Genomic DNA, 17,488 nt, shown 5'->3' with positions numbered 1-17,488 from the left:
GATACGGGGTTGGGAGCTGCGGGTGGTGGGTCGTCCGGAGGAGGATGTTGTCACCCTGGCTGCTAAATCTGGGAGATTTTTTTTCCCGTCTTACTCATTGTTAGCAAGTTTATGGGGAGTTTTTCAGCTCCATACTGGCCAGACATGAGTCAGCCGTTACCTGGAAGTCTGCTGCTGTCAGTCCTACGCTGAGTCTGGGCTACTAAGTCTCACAAAGAAGCTGGACAGATGACCTCAGGCAAGAGACGCAACTTGCAGCCAGCTCAGGGCAAGGACAGAGCACCTGCCTGCAAAAGATAGCAGAAGCATATGTAAGACTGTCACCTTCCCACCCACGATGTGCAAATCCTTTATTTATCCTCTGGGAAAATTAATCTTTGCTATAATAGCAGAGATCTGCACCACCTGATTCATGCACCTTCCACCTGATGCTGAGCTGCCCAACACGGTGCTTATTTTAGAAACATCATCATAACCCTCATAATAGCAGGTAAATCATTAGAAAAAGATGAAGTGAACTGACAAACTGGCAGTGGGAATTTCAGACAGTACAAAACTATTAAAGAGACTTTGAGTCAGCTATAGATTATTTATTACAAAAACAGTCAAAACTGAAAGGACCAAAAAAGGGGGAGAGAATAAGGAAGAACATGTATACAAATGTGAAAGGAGATTAAAATCAAAGTCTTAAGTGAATATTCAGTGTAATTCTTTCCAAAAGGAGAGTCAGTTCATATGTCAGAACAGGAATGCATTAATGACAACTGTAATATTTTCCTACCCTAGATATATAAGATGCTGCAATATGAATGTTAATACAACTGAAGATATAAATACAGCTGGCATAATCTGCCAGCAATATATGTGGGAAATGGAAATAGCAAACTGCTGGGTTAGCTCAGAAAGAACAAAGCTCAGTTGAAAGGAGTGCAGAATATATGTTACAATTCTTCTCACCTTGTTTCTACAAAAATAGAACATGTCCAAGTACAACAAAAAGAAAGAACTGAAAAGGTGTTGGAGCACAGATTTGCTGCTCCTCGGCTGTACTCCGGCCTTATGCATCACAGCACAAAGCAACTCGCACTGTGCGAGCTCAGCAGGAGGCAGGGCCTGTTCGAAGCTAAGAGCAAAGAGGAGGCCAAAGTCCAACATTACAATTTCCATGAGTATGAATGAAATGCCCGAAAATATTACACAAAGACAGTAAAAGTACTTTTCACTGTAATTCCTGAGTTCAAGCTAAAAGGAGTAGTACAATGAGAACAGCTGGGCTTTTCAGAAAATGCTTTGTCTGTCACTGAAATAATCTAAAATGAGCCTGTTTAATCTGGATGGACCGTGAGGCCTTCAATAGCGAGTTATGAAACTACATGCCCAGTGGCCTCTTTCTAGAGTCTCTTGATCTGGGGCTGCAGAAAGGTGGTGAGGCTGGGGGACAAAAATGCTCAGGACCGCATTTTCAAATGGTATCTCTTTTGGACTTCCTTCCTTCAGGGGTCATGCTTTGAGATGACTCTTGGCTCCATCTTATCTTCAGGGTGCTGATTGTCTCCTGACTCAGCTGGGGTACTGGTATGCACAGTGTAAAGGCAGGAGGCCTGGAACCTCCCACTAAAATGCAGCCCTAAGAATTCACCCCAGAGCCTACATTTCCAAACCACGTGGGGTCACTCACAGCATGAAGCAAAGGCAGAAGCAAGCATTTTAGCTCAAGGTATTTGTTCCTCTACACTAAGCAGTAAGCAATTGTGCCTCTCCAAAGACAGTATACAAGAATTCAGCTGTACTACAGAAAACTTTGGGAAGTCACGTGCTTTCTTCTCTTTTTTTTTTAAAAGGTCCATGAAAGAAAACGAAGGTTAAATGTCCAAGGTGAGTCACAGTGTGAGCTCAAGTCATGCTACGTACTCATTCCATCTTAAAACCAGTATAGTCGTTGCCTGCTTTGGGGTAAGTATCTCTAATTTTCCACCTGCAGCAGCTTGGGATGACAGCTCTGTCTTCCAGATCAAAAGAGCCAAAGCGCCAGTGAACATACTGCTTGTAAGCCAGGTGACGCAGCTGGTTGTTGATATTGCCATCTGTCAAGTTGAGAAAGGGGTCTTCGTAGAGAAGGGCTTTCCTCAGGGTGTGACTGGACAGCACCAGCTGCAGAAACCAATGGGAGGTTGTGATGCACGGCCCTTCTGTCCTTCGGCAGCAGAGCTGCTCATGGTACTTCTCTGTTGGCTGGCAGTTGCCACAGCAGCACCACTTTTGGCAGTCTGGGGAAAAGGCCCCTTGTCTGAGAGGTCGCCCCAGCTCGTATTCTTCATTATCAAGGTTCTCGTTGGACTGGCTGGTGCAGCAGCTGCCAGCATCATAGAATTTCACAGGGTGGCTCTGCAACAACAATTCCCAATATAAATTAAAGAAAACAGCATTTGCTGCTTCATCCAACTGCAGAGAGAATTTACAACAATGATCCTCACATTGGGTTTTTCACTTGACACAGCACAATAGGGATAATGATGACAGATCAGCAGATCTGGAGGAGGATTGTCTTTCTGTGTTGCCGACGCCCACCCTAGCGAAATCGAATCGACACCTCGCAAGTTGTTTCAACACCAACGCACTCCCGTTGGCACATACCCACCACAGGAAAGCAGGAATTTTTAGGTGACTCTAGAAAATACATCCTCTGGTCACAGGACCTATTACCTTGAAGTGGACAACAGGAATCTAGTTTTAGCCCCTCAGAATCTAATCTGGAAATATGGGGGGATAGGGGTGGCGGAAACCCAAATTAGTTTGGAATGACATTCCTCTGTTCTCCCTTCTGAAGCTAGGATCCCAAAGGTTAAGTGTCTGTCTTTACCTCAACAATGCTGCCTTGAGCATGCTGCAAGCTTGTTTTCAGAGGCTTCTTTATCAAGGTAACATGTGGCTCATCAACATAGGACACAAACATCACCTGTACAGCAGAAGAAATGAGGATTGTCAGCTGGAGTAGTTACTTGGAGAACTGGGGACAAACACAGCATAGATCTGACCTCAGGGTCAGACCGCAGGGCTTGGGTTCTGCAGTCTGTACTCCAATAACAATGCCCTGCAATTGCATGTTGCAAGGGCCCATATTTCCAGTATCCAGGATAGCAAGGACATGGGGAGCTGCGGGGACAGAGGGAACAGGAAGAGATGATATGGAACTAACTGTAGGAGTGTGGTTGTGCAGGGCCTTTAGGTACTCTCCTCTTCACTCTTCTTTAAAAATACATGTCTAAAATGCTGGGGGATTAGTAGAGGCAGCCTAGAGAAATAACCATCAATGTCTTGAAAAAGAGAAAAAGGCAACTGAAGTTGGCAGGGAAGAGGCTTTGAGCAATGCCCTCTTCATGGACAACCCTTTCATGACATCCTTCTGCTGTTTTGAAGGATCACTACTCCCTGCAGGATTCCCTGATAGAGCTGGTGTAACTCTGCCATGCCAAGGTTGTGTGTAGAGCCTACTGCACGCATGCAGTGCGTGCCACGCACAGCTCCATGGAAGCTTCCTGGATCCGCTGCATTTTTGTACCCGTAGAACAGCAATTTACATTCTTTACCTGTCTTGGATTCAGCAGTGTCTCATACTTTTTCCTGTTGTAAATCTTGTAGAATGGTGATTTGCTGCATCTGGAGCAATTACATAGACAAATAGCAATTTCAATGGCAGTCGCAACCTGCACGTGAAAAAAAAACAAGTAGTGATTCCACTTTGTTAATGAGACTGTATCTCCAGAACTGGTTTTATTAACACATAAAATAAGTCTCTCACCAAACCAAAATAGGAGATCATGGACCCAATGTTCTTAATGAGTTCAACGCCGTTAAATTTTCTACCCTTAAAGAAAGCAGAAAAGAATAATTGGCAGGCAAGATCTGTTACCATTCATTCAACTTAATGGCTTTTCTCTTTTTGTCTCTTTACAAGGTATCTTTGTCTCTTTACAATTCAATGAATCCCAAAATTTCATTTTCTCAGACACTTTGCAGGGGAGAATAAACAACTTGAGAGGGAAACAATGGTGACACACAGGGTTCATGACAATAACATCATGTCATGATGATACCTGTTACTGTCTCAGTCTTAAACAACAGTCCTGCCTCTCTCGCAGCCCTGCCATTTCATCCTCAGCTTTGCTCTCCTATGCTGCTCAGTTCAGTTTAGATCTACTCATTTGACATGACTTCCATCCCAGAATGATGGACAGGAGAGAGGAGAGGGGTATATGGCAGAAGTGGGACTAAGGAAATAGCAAGCTTTCTTCTCCCTCCACAAGGAAAAAGAATTGCATTTACTGTGCCGAAGACAAGGACATCAAACCGTATTCCATAGACTTTGAAAAGGGTTCTCTGCTCCTTCCCATTTGGTAGCTTGTAGTACCTTGCATATCTGCAAAAGAGTAAATGAAGATCTGTGCAGCTTCCCTGGGTGATATAATGCCATGAGGCTGCAGAACACAAAAAGAGGCGTAGTTTCTTCTCCCTTCTTCCTCCAGCCCTTTCAGCCTTCTGAAATGAAGGTGCTAAGGTCAGCTTTATGAACAGTATTTTGCCCAGCATCTGACCTGACAGTCAAAACTAAATTAATACATACATAATACATATAGAGATTTAGACAAATTAAAAAAACAATTAATGTCCAATGAGTGTTTTGCTGTCTCAATTCAAATTGGAACCTGAAGCTGCAGAAAGAAGTTCAATCACAGGTAAAGCAGGTAGAAAACCCCAGCAAGGGTATGAGGAGCTGGCAAACACAAGAGTGCCCATGCTCTGAAGGCTTTGATATCATGTTATCCAAGACCAACTCTGAACTCCTGAGCACATTTCAGCATGCTGGATATCAGCCATTTTCCATTCTTCACTCAGTAGAGAGTGGTAAGAATCATGTGAGCCTTTACTAACTACCAGTTTCTTATTCTATCATCAAGAACATGACCCTCCTGATGCACACCTCACATCAGCTTATGGATCAATAAGCAGTCACAGAGCATGGAACAAAGAGATCTTTTTAAATCTGACAATGAAAAGCTGGCAGTGCAGACAAAATCATTACATCAAACTGAAAGACATACTAAAAGACACAATGGTGTAACCTCTGATAACAACACCCATATGTCTTCTGCCTCAGACATGCTGTCAGGACTTAAAGTGCTGTATTGTTCTTGACTGGTTTACTTGAGTGATCTCTAAGTCCTGTTCTCCTCCATTTAGATAAATAATTTGAATGGGAATTTGCTTAGCCAAAGGGACAGAAGGTCAGTTCCCGGGGCAGCAGATACTCACAGATAGCTCTGTCATTGCTAATCAAAATTTGTTTTATAGTTGGTTGCCTGTTCAAGTACTGCAAGAGTGAACTGTTTAAGAGGATATGTCTAGTGTAAATGCCATCAGCTCAGCTCTCTGCTTTCTAGCATCTCCAGGTACTCGTTCAGATGATAGAGACATCTAAAGAAAAATACATTTTCCTCCTTTCCTTTCTCTTTCGGTTCAGTCCCTGCTGCTCTGCTTTGCCATCTTGATGCTAACAAACTAGCCAGAGCAAGCTTTTGCTTGATTCCACTCTCTCCTGCACATCCTACTGCAAGCTAAGTTTGGCAGACTTTCAGAGTGCTTTTAATCAGAGTTCCCTAGATCATGCGATCATTTGCTTCCCATTCACCGTGATCTAATTTGTATTCTCTGAAAGCAGTGAGTCACTCAGAAAAACACATTGTAACGTGTTCTGCTTTCTCCTTGCTTGCGCAGACATGAAATGCCCTTTTTCCTCTGCTGAATGGTTCCACAGTCTGTGGCCAAGACATGTTTTATTGGCCAGCTCTTAGCCTCTGAAGCCTGCAGGTCAGTTAAGTTTTATTTGAAAGTTTTCCTAACTCTTTCCAGGATCAGACGTTTTCTCTAGCCCTCAGGGTAGAGGTTATTTCACATCTGCTCTTGATGGCGTAGAAGCCTTCTCTTCTGTAACAGCTTTGTGCTCAGAGCTGATCTGTTAAGACCTTTCTTGACCACTGGCTGAAGCTTTGCTCCCTTGCACCTCAAGTAGTTTTTCTTTTGGAAGGCTAAAGCCTGTTTCCATTTAAGTCTATCACAAAATTCCCTTCGGACCTGAGATGAAATCAATAGGGGTCCATGCAGACGGGTTATAAGCTGCCCAAAGTAGCTTTCCTGACTTCTAGGACAGCTAGACTGCAGGGGAAGCAGCATTCTATACATGCCCTGTTTCTTATGCTCTTTTCCAAAATCTTCTCCTGCTATTGATCTGTGTTAGCTTTAGGACACTGGGCTGGATGGACCTGTGATATAGTAATATTTTACATTCTTATGACATGTCACTGATGTAAAAAATGTTTTCTTGAAATATATTAATTGTAGGATCATTTCTAGCTCTCCCTCCCTTAGTCACTTGGGTAGATCTACTGAAATCAGCAGCTCTGTTTATACAAGTTGACATACACTAGCTCAACAGTGTGGCAGGGTTTGTGCATGTTCTTTGCCAAAACATCCATGCTTGTTTTAAATAGTATTATGCTCAATCTATTCACTGCTCTTCAACTTTCACTGTCTTTGCTTTTTAAATTGCTGCACTAATCTACTCTGCCCCTCTTTTTTAGTTTTGGAGACACTAGAGAATGACATTTCTTTGCCAATAAACCCCTTGATTAACATATACAGAGTCAGGCCCCCAGGATGTGGTCTGGCATCATGCACACTCTCCCAGCAGCCTATGTTCTCAGACCAGGCTCACTTCCTGCAGCAGAGATTTTAGCTGAACTGTAGCAAAATAATCTTGCTACAGACTGGTATTTTGATGCTTAAAAGATAACAAATTTTGGGCAAACCCATCCTTGGCATTTTGACCCCAGCTGTTAATCTGACACTAAGCATCCTCAAAATTACTCCACTGTCTTCTTCCAAAAGCCTTCTCAGAAACTGCTTTGCCTGCAAAAATACATTCAACAGAAAGGTTGTTGGCCTCAGCTGCTCAGCACTGTCTTGCTTTTTCCTTGTGATCTCCCCCACCTTCTGTGGTTGCCAGGTCAGAGGGAACACCTGTTTGTTCTTTGTTTGCACAGCTCCAGCACAATGCAGCTTTGGAATACGCTGGCAGCTCCTAGACAGTTATGGCACTCATGTTAGCATCACAAATGTATGAAAACCCATAATGTAATAATAATCATGCCGTGAGTCAAAAAAAGAGTGTTGTTACACAAGAGTTTTGACCTAGATCTGAGGGACAACTTTAGCTTTAAACATGCTGATAAGCATTTGATAAATGCTTCGTGTAACTATTTAGAACTGGAGTCATGTCAAGATTTTTTGTCAAAACTTCTCATAAATCTGCTATATGCGCACAGAACCAAAAGCTCTAATTTGCTTTTGAATAAATCTTGATTCAGTGAACTGTGGGGTTACCCAGATGGAAGAAAAACACTTTGTTATTTTATTTGTGTTAATTGCCTTGGGAAACTCACAAGTTTAGGTAGTTTCAAGCCTCAATTGCCATATGGTGAAATCTGCCCAAACTATTCTCTGTGTTAGCTCCTAGAATACTTGTTGGAAATTTCTAGGACTTTCGACACAGAAATAAAATCTCCTGCAATACAAGCATGCTCATTTGGAAGATGACCATGATGATACATCTATACAACTGCAGTAACTGCAGGTTAAGGACATGACTACAAGAGTGAAGAAGGAGAATCAAGCGTCTTGTCTCTCCAAGTCATCATTGCCCATACCTCATCACATCTTTGCTTCAACTCAGAAAACATGCTACTTGCTTCATATAACATTTTTTACCTGAAGTGGAATCCAGGCTGTATTTTTTTGTCATCAAGGCGGCGGAAACCATACTTTGGATTGCAGTCGTAAAAGCTGTCCAAGTTACAGTCCCAGTTAATCTCAATGGCAATGATTCCTCCCTAGAAACAGACACAGTAAGCTTGGGGACTAGCGCTGTGATTGCTGCCTGTGCTAAACTGCTGTTAAAATCAGCGGAGACTTGAGGGATGCTGTTGGCAGGGACACATCTCTATAGACATGCTAACTCATAAGCAACATTTGCCAATCAAGCCATCTTCTATGGAAGTGTCTTAGTTACATGAGCTAGAGGCTCCCATTCATTCAGGCCTTTCCTATCTTCTATTTCTCTTCATCTTAGTAGCACAAGTGTGGATGTAGCTGATATACTGTGGTGGTTGTTTCGTTACTTTAAACTACGTATAGGCTCAAACCAAAAGCCTGAGTGCAAGCCTAAGTTTTGTAGGCCCCCAGTCCAAATGTTTCATCTTGAATGCACTGTGCCAGGCTGAGAATCAATAAATGTGTCTCAGTTGATGACTCTGGGCAGGACACTTTGTCTCTACTTCTATTCTACCCATCTGTTAATATTGACTTTTTAGAGGTATGGCTGGGTACTGTGTTAAGGGCATTTGGCTCAATACCCTAAAGAACAGAGTGAAAATGTAATGGCAGAAACAAGTGCTTTTTGACTCTGAATATAAGCTGCCATTTGTGGCAGTCTGACTTTTGGATGATTCCTGCAGCAACATGATTTAGGATCTGCTTGAGCAGAATCAGAAGATCACCACGAGTGACAGCCTTGTATAGGACCTATTTAAATGCACTGTGCTTTGTAAAAGGGCCTCTACATGCTACAATACTAACAAAATAATATCAAATCTGTCAACGTGGATCCCATCCTGGGAGATGTTAGGCACATTTAATTCTTGAAAGTTGGGGTTACTTTGCATCTCACACAATCAGTTTCTAAACCTAGAATAATTCCATTATATGGCAGACAGCAAAACATACAGGAAGAGAACCAAGAAAAAGTTTTAACAGTAAGCATGAAAAAAAGTGGTATCACAGACCTTTACTGCCACCTCAGAAAAATTCTCTTTTGCTTCCTGAAGGATATCTCCCAGACGGAAAATTGGACAGAGCGGGGAAGTTATCTTGTTGTATGTGCAGGAACTATTTAAATTTGCTGGAACATTTAGTCTGTGAAGAACACACACAACTGTTTAAATTTAAAATCAATCTGGAGCAGCTACAGATACAGGTAAGGGACTTCACACTTACTAGAACCGGTGTTAAATGTGCTCGGTTTGTAAGTATACGAGCTTTTGGGTTTGTAGCTACCAGACCTATATATCCCTAACTGGGATCTGGGAATCAAGATGAATTCTTTACTCTTTGGATATTATCACCAGCAAAATTTTACCTGTGTAAACTAAACACTTTCACCTTATAATTTGAATTGCATGTTTGTTGTGCTATATTTTAGTGATTTTACCCTAACATAAACCAGTATATCTGAACAAACAATTCTGTTGTCTAGTGCATGAGAGAAATAGAATTATGCTGGGAGGCTCTGTTCCTGGTTCCTGAAGGATTAATAGGGCTAAAGAATTATAGAAACTTGATATTTGTCACTCAGGCAGATACAGCCCTGAATGCATAGCCTTTTTGAGTAAAGAAGGTGCCAATTTATACAATCTTTTTTTCAGAGCACAACTACTCACTCTTCAGAAAGCATTGAGGAATGTTTGCACTTACATGGTGTAATTAAATTTTGGGAAGTAAATGTTGTTCTTTATTAGCACAGTGAAGTCTTCAGAACTCCTTAGAACAGCAGGCCTAAAAAAGAAACATCAAATTAACTAACTTCTTTTACTTAAATACATCAGTTAATGTTATGCTACTTTACTATTACCTGGAAAGCTGTCAGTAGGAGGAATATGTTGCTAAGAATAATAGATTGAAATGCAGGGAGTTAGGTGGCTCAGGGGATCAAGAAAGATAGAGGTGGTTTTCTTAATTTTAGGTATAAATTGTTCTCTCTATTGCACTTGTTTGTGTGGGCCAAGCCTAACTGGAGTCTTTACATGCAGCTGAAATATGATCTCAGGAGACTTCTCATATAAATCTTGCTATAGAATAGTAGTAAGAATTGTACCATTTGACAGCTGATGATTTCTGCACAATGAATTGGCAGTTTCATTGCTGGTCCCCACGGAGAGGTGGCCGTTTACACCAGAGCTGCACAGCTAGTCAGAGTATAAGAATGAGCCATACGCTCGATCCTAGAGGATGTCTCTGGAAGTCAGGTGTCAATCACATCACCAAAGGCTGTCCTGCCTTCCTAGCAGATACCGATTTGAGGACCTCCCCTGCAATGGTTTGTGTCACAGTGGTTTGTGTCACTAAATATGTAGGTGGAATGCAAACACAATGGAAAGGAGGCTGCCAGTCTGACCCTTCCTCAAAAGAGTGATTTCTCTGAAGCTAATGTGGCAGGAAGGAAGGAATTTTCCCACAAGTTGCCAGCTGGGTAACCTTGGCCTAGACTGTGAGACAACCTCTGCTACACTCCAGAACTACACTCTCAAAGTAAGAGATACAATTTTTAGCATTGTTTGTCTAGCATAGGGACTATGCTGAACTGGAATATTGGCATTGTTCCATTTTAAGAATGAGCCAGGAATATTTTAATTTCCATCAAGACAGCCATTCCAAGGGGGAAACCCAGTCTTCAAAGCAGTCATCCACATAAAGGACAGTGCTTCTAAGCAGGGAATATTTTTTCTATCATTGTATTTTGAGCAATGCCTCTGCATCAGAGATCTGTGATGACAAGAAGCACATTAGCTGCATGACATGCAGATTCCATGAGGGACTTCTCATGAGTGTCTTCTAAACCAAGTCAATGAATGAGAGTTGATTGCAAACCAAATTAACATTTGTGGATGCTACCTGGACACGAAAGTCACTGATGAGTTTCAGTGTATAATAGTCAAGACATCAATAATGTATATTGATTTTTAAAGAATTAAAAATGAATGAACTTATAATGTGAAACTGTCCTTAATTCATCCACTGGAAGCATCTGGAATCTGATCCAAAGCTTTTCTGAAAAAGTTATTGTAAACACCTGTCCTTCAGCCAGCTAATCTGACAACTGTGCCCTGCCTCAGGCTGAAATAAACAATCAAAAATAAAAGAATCTTCTTGCCAACATGCAATGGCTTTGTTCAGCTCCTGCCACAACTAACGGGAAGGAAAAGGAGGCCTCCTGTATAGTTCATGAAACTTACTTTTCAAAGGAATTTGGACAATAAAGACAATCATGGGTGTAACCAAAGCTCACCAATGCTACCTCAGTATCTCGACCAGCTGGCAAAGCTTCCTGGGCTCTGACCTTGGTCTTGTGTATCGTTCTGGTAGGAAACAAACACTCCGCTTTGCTTTTTAGTGATTCCTCATTTTTTCCTTGCCAATGGAACTTGTGAAGGAACTTTATACATCAGAGGTTTGGATCAAACCTCTCATCCATTATTTTTGGTCCCTGGTAGTGACTGACTATTGGCACATTAGAGGAAGGTTAGGAAACAAGACAGAATGTGTCAACTGTGCGATGTAATTAAAAGCAAAATTCCCTCTGTAACATACGCAGCAGTGAGCCTACGCAGTGTGACATTTAAAAATGACTAGCAATCACTGAAACTTTATAAAAAACCCCTAGGAATTCATTAACTCAGGAAGATCATGCATATCTTTCCCGGATGCTGTATGAACAATTGCAGCCTTTCTGTTGTTGGACAAAGCCTTTTTCAGATGACAACTCTGTCCGCAGGAGAATGGAATGGAAATTCCCTTAAAGAGCTGAAAAAAACTCAGCAGAAGGAGCTGTAGGAGGCATTGTGGGCTCTGGAGGGGACCTGGCAGAGGAAAAACTGCTCAGTCTCTGCAGAAAACCCTGAATTAGGGAAAAGATGGGATATATACATAGAATCATGCTTGTATCTTTTAAAAGCAATGAGTTAATAAAAGTCATAATTGACCTAGTTTCTTACACATCTATTTCAAAGCTGGTTGAGAGGAGCTAAAATTGATTATCATTTGCTCTCTTAGAGTATAATTTCCATCATTTCAGTTGAAATAAAATCTTTTATAAAATTTTTTCATGCTTTGGCTGATACAGAATAGAAATAGAACATTTTCATCTTGGAACACTGTACAGTCATGGGGTTACAAAAAAAGATGGCTACGAGGCCCCTCCATCCTACTCTTTAGGTCACAGCAGCATTGTTCTGTGGAATCTTTTTCCTAGAGTTTTCTTCAGCTCACTATTACAGATTGCCAGCATTGAGGTTTTCATCATCTACCTAGAGAGGATGGAGAGACTGTTCTTCACTCTGAGGTGGATCCCCAAACACTAGTCTGCAGCACAACGTACAGACAACCAATCTACACCTACTGTTCTGGGAGGTGGAAGCAACCTCACTGTGATAAATGAACCCACAAAGAACTTCTACACCATAGAGCCCTAAGCCTTGCAGAATAAAACCCCAAGTTAGGAAACTTTTTATTTCTGTCACTGATTAAACCTATCTTACGTTGATGCATTTTCCTTGACATTTGAATTAATGAGCCAAATGCCTCTAGTGAATTCAAGATGAGCCTGTGACATCTAAAACTGTTTCTATGGCAGCTGCATGATGATACAAACTGAAGGCTATGACTTCACTGCAGAATCATACAGCAGGACAGATTGTTAGAAGTAAGTTATTTAGATATTATGAGTATTAACAGCTATGAAGGAAATGGCTCTTTTACATACATGAGATCTATATGTGCCTAGGCAAAGGGATTATTCTAAAATTTCATTACTTTGTCAAAGTAAATCCTTCTTTTGACATAAAAAAAAAAATGCAGATATCTCTTTCACTTACTCAGGGGGTTTTTCCATGGATTCCACAGGGCACCATGCCTTGACCTCACAGGTTTTAACAGTTGCATTGTAATTCACACATCTTCCTGTTTGAATTCCTGTAGAGAAACAAGCTCTTACTCAGCAAAGACAAGAGTTTTTTGCCAATTAGAGACAGTTCCAACATGTCAGCGGATTCCTCTTCAAATGTAAGATAGGGAGCTTGACATTTCAGATTGTTGCAGCTTTCTATAGGAGGAAGCTGTAGGAAGAACTACCCAAACCGTGGTCCTGCCACACCTCATCAATCCTTATTTAGCTGTTTGCTTGGGTCAAGAGTGCTTGTCATTGTTCGGGCTGAGGGTGAAGTAATTTCCTTCACAATTTTATATGAAGTTACATATCTGAGTCTTGGGATAAATCGAGAAACCAACTGTTTCAGTCAGAAGTTTAGTTCAACACCATAAGCAAATTAAACAAGGATATAAAGGTGGGCAGAAAACCTTAATTCCTTTTGTAATCCTGGAAAGTCAGCATTTTCTGTGAGTGTTTAGTCTTTACCAGGGAAAGTGATAATCCAGCCAGCAGCCCATATTCAGGGAATCTGAGCACTACAAAGAACTCACATAGCTGATGAAAACAGTATGATGCCTTCTGGACAACTGGTCCCAAATAAAGAACACAAGTCCCCTGACTTATTCTGAGAACTACGTAACCATCACAGGGATGTTACAGACCCTTCAAACAGATCCTGCAGTCACTCCACTTGCTAAGCAGCCACGGACTTCACTGGGAGTGACTCTGAGATCAGCCCTCATTCACACCAGTCTGTACTCTTCTTCCCATCTCCCCTTCCTCTGCTCCCTCTCACTGTTTCTCCTTTTAGTAAGAGCACACACAAGCTGATAAGAACTCGGTTTTGTGGGTTTGAAAATATGTTCTCAGATATCTCTTAGGATTCTGTACTGCTTTACTGCAACTCTCCAAGTTGGATCTTGCATGTGCTGCACTGGTCAATAATGCAATAGAAGATAGTACCCACAGAAAAATATTTCAACCTGAAAATGCCTTTTACGTACCATGACTGTGGATATTTACACTCCCTTTTTCACAGGACTTGTCTGAAGAGCAGATAGCTTTGCCGAAGGGATACTGGAAAAAAAAAATTGCATAAAAGAGCAATACAAATATCTCCCTCTCCACACCTATGTGAAAAGTCTTACTCAGCTTCAGTGTAAAAATATCAAATAATAAGAGAAAACAACAATGCGGAGCAAGTATAACCCTTACTAATTATTTGGCTTATAGGAGATAAAGGCTCAGCTACCTGCAAAAACAGAAAAAAGCCCTTTCCTTGCTTACAATAACATTTTCCTTTATCATTTATGTCTTTTCCCATTTTTCACACTCTCTCCTGTACTATTAAGCACAATAAATTTAATACTGGACTATTTAATTGTTTGTTACTAACAGTCCCATATACTTTTGCCAGTGAAAGTCAACTTGTATTCGGAAACTACTCTGCAATACTACTCTGTATTTGGTCCCACTTCTAGGCCAGCCAAATGAAGAGGAGAGCTGCAGCTGACGACCAGGTTTGACCTACAGAAAGGAAGGAAGGGGACATGTAGGAATGAGCACCAGTAATAGAAAGAGCACCATATTAGCAGAGAAGCTGACAGCAATTCTGTAGCTCCATCATTCCTTCAGGTTTTCCTCAAGAGCAGCAGCAATGCCAGAGAAGCTGGACAGCAATCACTGGACTAAACGTCATCACCTCCTGAAAGCAATGCAATAGGTTTGGCTGCAAGGTCATTGGTGCAAGGCAAAGTCCCAACTGCCAGATGATTACCCGAGAAAGAAAAGGAGCAATTAAATTAGATCTTGCATGTTATCTGCTGAGCAACAGAGCATAAAGAGCAACAGTAAAGAGCAACAGTATTTGCTTGTACCGGACTGCTCCAAGGACAGTCCACTCTTCTACATCAACATGCATTCGATACATGTTAAGTATAAATCATAAAACATATTTACCTCAGGGCACCTCTGCTCAAACTGATTCTCTGTCTTAATGATGTTGGTCATCACGAAAAAAGAGTTTACTGCCTACATGGAGGAAAGAATATGAATCTGACTGAAATTTCACATACTCAATTCAGACCTCAGTCATTCAAGAACATCACCTGGAAGGACAACAAGGCTGTTCCTGCTCTGCCTCCCCCGATAGACATTCAGATTCTACCCAGCTCAAACAGGAAAAGCCAGGGACATCATCAGGGCACGAATGAGCAGCCAGAGGCAAGAAAGCACTGATTTTTTTAAAAAACTGGTGTTACAAACAAGGAAGATGATACACTAGCGTTAACTGGTGATAACACTACTGTGTTTAGTACAGCTATACTGGAGTGAATCTATTCTTAGGTTTGCTAAATACTAGATTGATTATGTAAAAATTGTGTAACAAATAGCACCACAGAAATCTCATAAAAGAGAATAATTTTTTTTCCTTATATTAAGGGAAAAAGGGAAGATTTGGCTTTAAACATTGCTGTCTCCAACATAATCACATTGAATGGTAGGATAGAGACATGTCAGGAAAGCAACCAGATTTATCAATGGAAGTTGAATACTGGACTAACATTAAATTAAGACTTACCTGCATTGGTATAGTGTATTCTGCTGTATCCCAGATCCTGTCGTTTGTGTAAGCCACTCCCTTCACATTAGTGCGAACTGAGCTGTTAACTTCATCCGTCTCCTCATAGAGTCTGTAAATGATGACTATACAACTGGCCAGATAAAACAGAAAGGACAAATAAGCCCATAGGAATAAAATGGGTCACCTTCTTTGTATCATTCTTGGACAAAACGCACTGCAAATTAAAAGTCAGATGGACATTTTCAAGTAATTGAGAGCCTTTTTGTGTGAGACACATGCATCAGCTGGACCAAAGTCTGCCTTGGTTTCACTTTCGCAACTTCGGCTTTGTCAGAAATGAATTGATATATGCAAGAAGAGAATTTCTATTTTCCCATCCTAAATGATAGACAAAATGAGGTGACATCCTTGGCCCTTCAGATGCCATTTGTGAAACGCCAATTAACTACAACAGGGCTTGATGTAATCCAAAAACTTTCACCCATGCTGCATTGCTGTTTACCTAGACTTTGACTTTTTCTGTCACAAACGGTAGTGTCCTTTCTACAGGTTTGGGTTTTTTTAAGAGTGCTTAAAACACTTAGTCTTTAACTTGCCAGAGTGACTATTTTTGTGCCTCATGCTGATTGCTTCAAAAACCTTGGCCTAATGTTTTCGCTTTCTCATGAATTAAATGTGTTAATAAAAGGAGGAAGGACACCTCTGTTTTTAAGCTGACAGGAAAGTCATCCAGCTCATCTAACTCATAAAAGCACCGTCAACTTTGAAAAACTATTGCATGTTCAGAAGATACTTTCCACACTACATAAAAGTGATATAAAAGGTTTGCTTTGAAAAACAAACCACAAGAGCTAGCACCGATTCATTTTAACAACACACTGTTCTGGGGGGGATAGTATCTGAAGAACAGAAATACAAAGCAACTGATCAATGTTCCTTTATTTATATCATCTATTTTAATAGCATTTCAGCCTTTTCCTTCTGGAGATCAGTGCTTTGGGGTAACCATGTTGTTGGAAACTGGCGGTGGGAACCCAGCTCTGAGCAGCAGTAGGTGGGTATAGTACCTTAGTAAGGCAACTTGAATTTCCTGCAGACTTGATTCTTTGTGAGATTGGGATCAGTGTGCTCAATGTCCTGGCTTGCTGCCGTCCCATGAGAATGAAACCAACTTTATGAACTTCGGCAGATTTTGTTCAGCAAACACTTATCACTGAGAACAGCCCTAGTTTGGCAGCAAAGAGGAAAATCTGCCCTTTAGAGGCAATCAATTATTGCATATTCCTAAAACATCTTATTGTTCTTGAAATCTGCTGCAAAGGGTGACTTGCCATTTCATCTGACCCTGAATAGGAGACTCTACAGAGCAGACTCTAATCTCAGAAACGCTGGTGTAAATCTGAGATTATTCAGTGGAGTTATTTTGGATTTTTCAGACAAGAAACAAAACCAGACAGCATGGCAAGAAACAAAACTGAAAGTGTTTTTTAAAGGAAGTTTAGTTAACTCTGTCCAAGCAACCCCACCTGTTAGATAACGTCCTTTGCCACACTCCCACCACAAAGTTCCCACAACTACATCCATCTTCCAAGAACGGTCTAACACCAGATCAATGATCTTGTTTGCTGCCACAAAACTCAAAGCACTGAAAGCCAAGTTGTAACCAGACAATAACCCCCAGCCCCCAATACAAGAAGCATTTGCTCACATACAACACAGCATCCCATTACCATGCACTTACCAAACAGACAGAGCAACAGTTACATAAAGCAAACACTTCACAAATCCCCATGTAACACTCTGCATGCGTATGTATTTCGGAGAGTCATACTCAGTCAGGAACTTCAGCCAGCCACGTACACCCATTGCTAGCACTTCTTGTGAGGAACCGACTTTCAAAAAGCACAGCTGCCTGGTGCTGTCTTTGTCCACCCCTACATCCTTTCTGGGCCATCCCACTTAAAGGCACAGTCAGAAACCTGTAGGAGAATGGTACCACAGGCCCTTTAAAGAACAGCAGTTGATGGAATCAAGAACTGCCTGAAGAGCCACGTCCTTTGATTTGTTCACAGAAAAAGCACCAAATTTCACCC

The 17,488-nt window shown here is 41.3% G+C and overlaps 1 protein-coding gene across 1 annotated transcript; it reads right to left on the bottom strand.

Annotated features, from left to right (window-relative positions):
* Nucleotides 1–1,911: 1,911 nt before the first annotated feature.
* Nucleotides 1,912–17,261, bottom strand: P2RX7 (purinergic receptor P2X, ligand-gated ion channel, 7). Its single transcript, XM_009585567.1, has 13 exons — nt 17,137–17,261; nt 15,393–15,525; nt 14,771–14,842; nt 13,816–13,888; nt 12,759–12,855; nt 9,583–9,663; nt 8,895–9,024; nt 7,822–7,943; nt 4,324–4,417; nt 3,800–3,865; nt 3,588–3,704; nt 2,861–2,956; nt 1,912–2,385 (listed from the first exon to the last, which is right to left on the bottom strand). The coding sequence occupies exons 1-13, from the start codon at nt 17,259–17,261 to the stop codon at nt 1,912–1,914; spliced, it is 1,680 nt and encodes a 559-aa protein (XP_009583862.1).
* Nucleotides 17,262–17,488: the final 227 nt, after the last annotated feature.

Source organism: Fulmarus glacialis, unplaced genomic scaffold (assembly GCF_000690835.1).
Source record: "Fulmarus glacialis isolate BGI_N327 unplaced genomic scaffold, ASM69083v1 scaffold44970, whole genome shotgun sequence".
Taxonomy (NCBI): domain Eukaryota; kingdom Metazoa; phylum Chordata; class Aves; order Procellariiformes; family Procellariidae; genus Fulmarus; species Fulmarus glacialis.
This window is presented reverse-complemented; position numbering and strand designations above follow the sequence as displayed.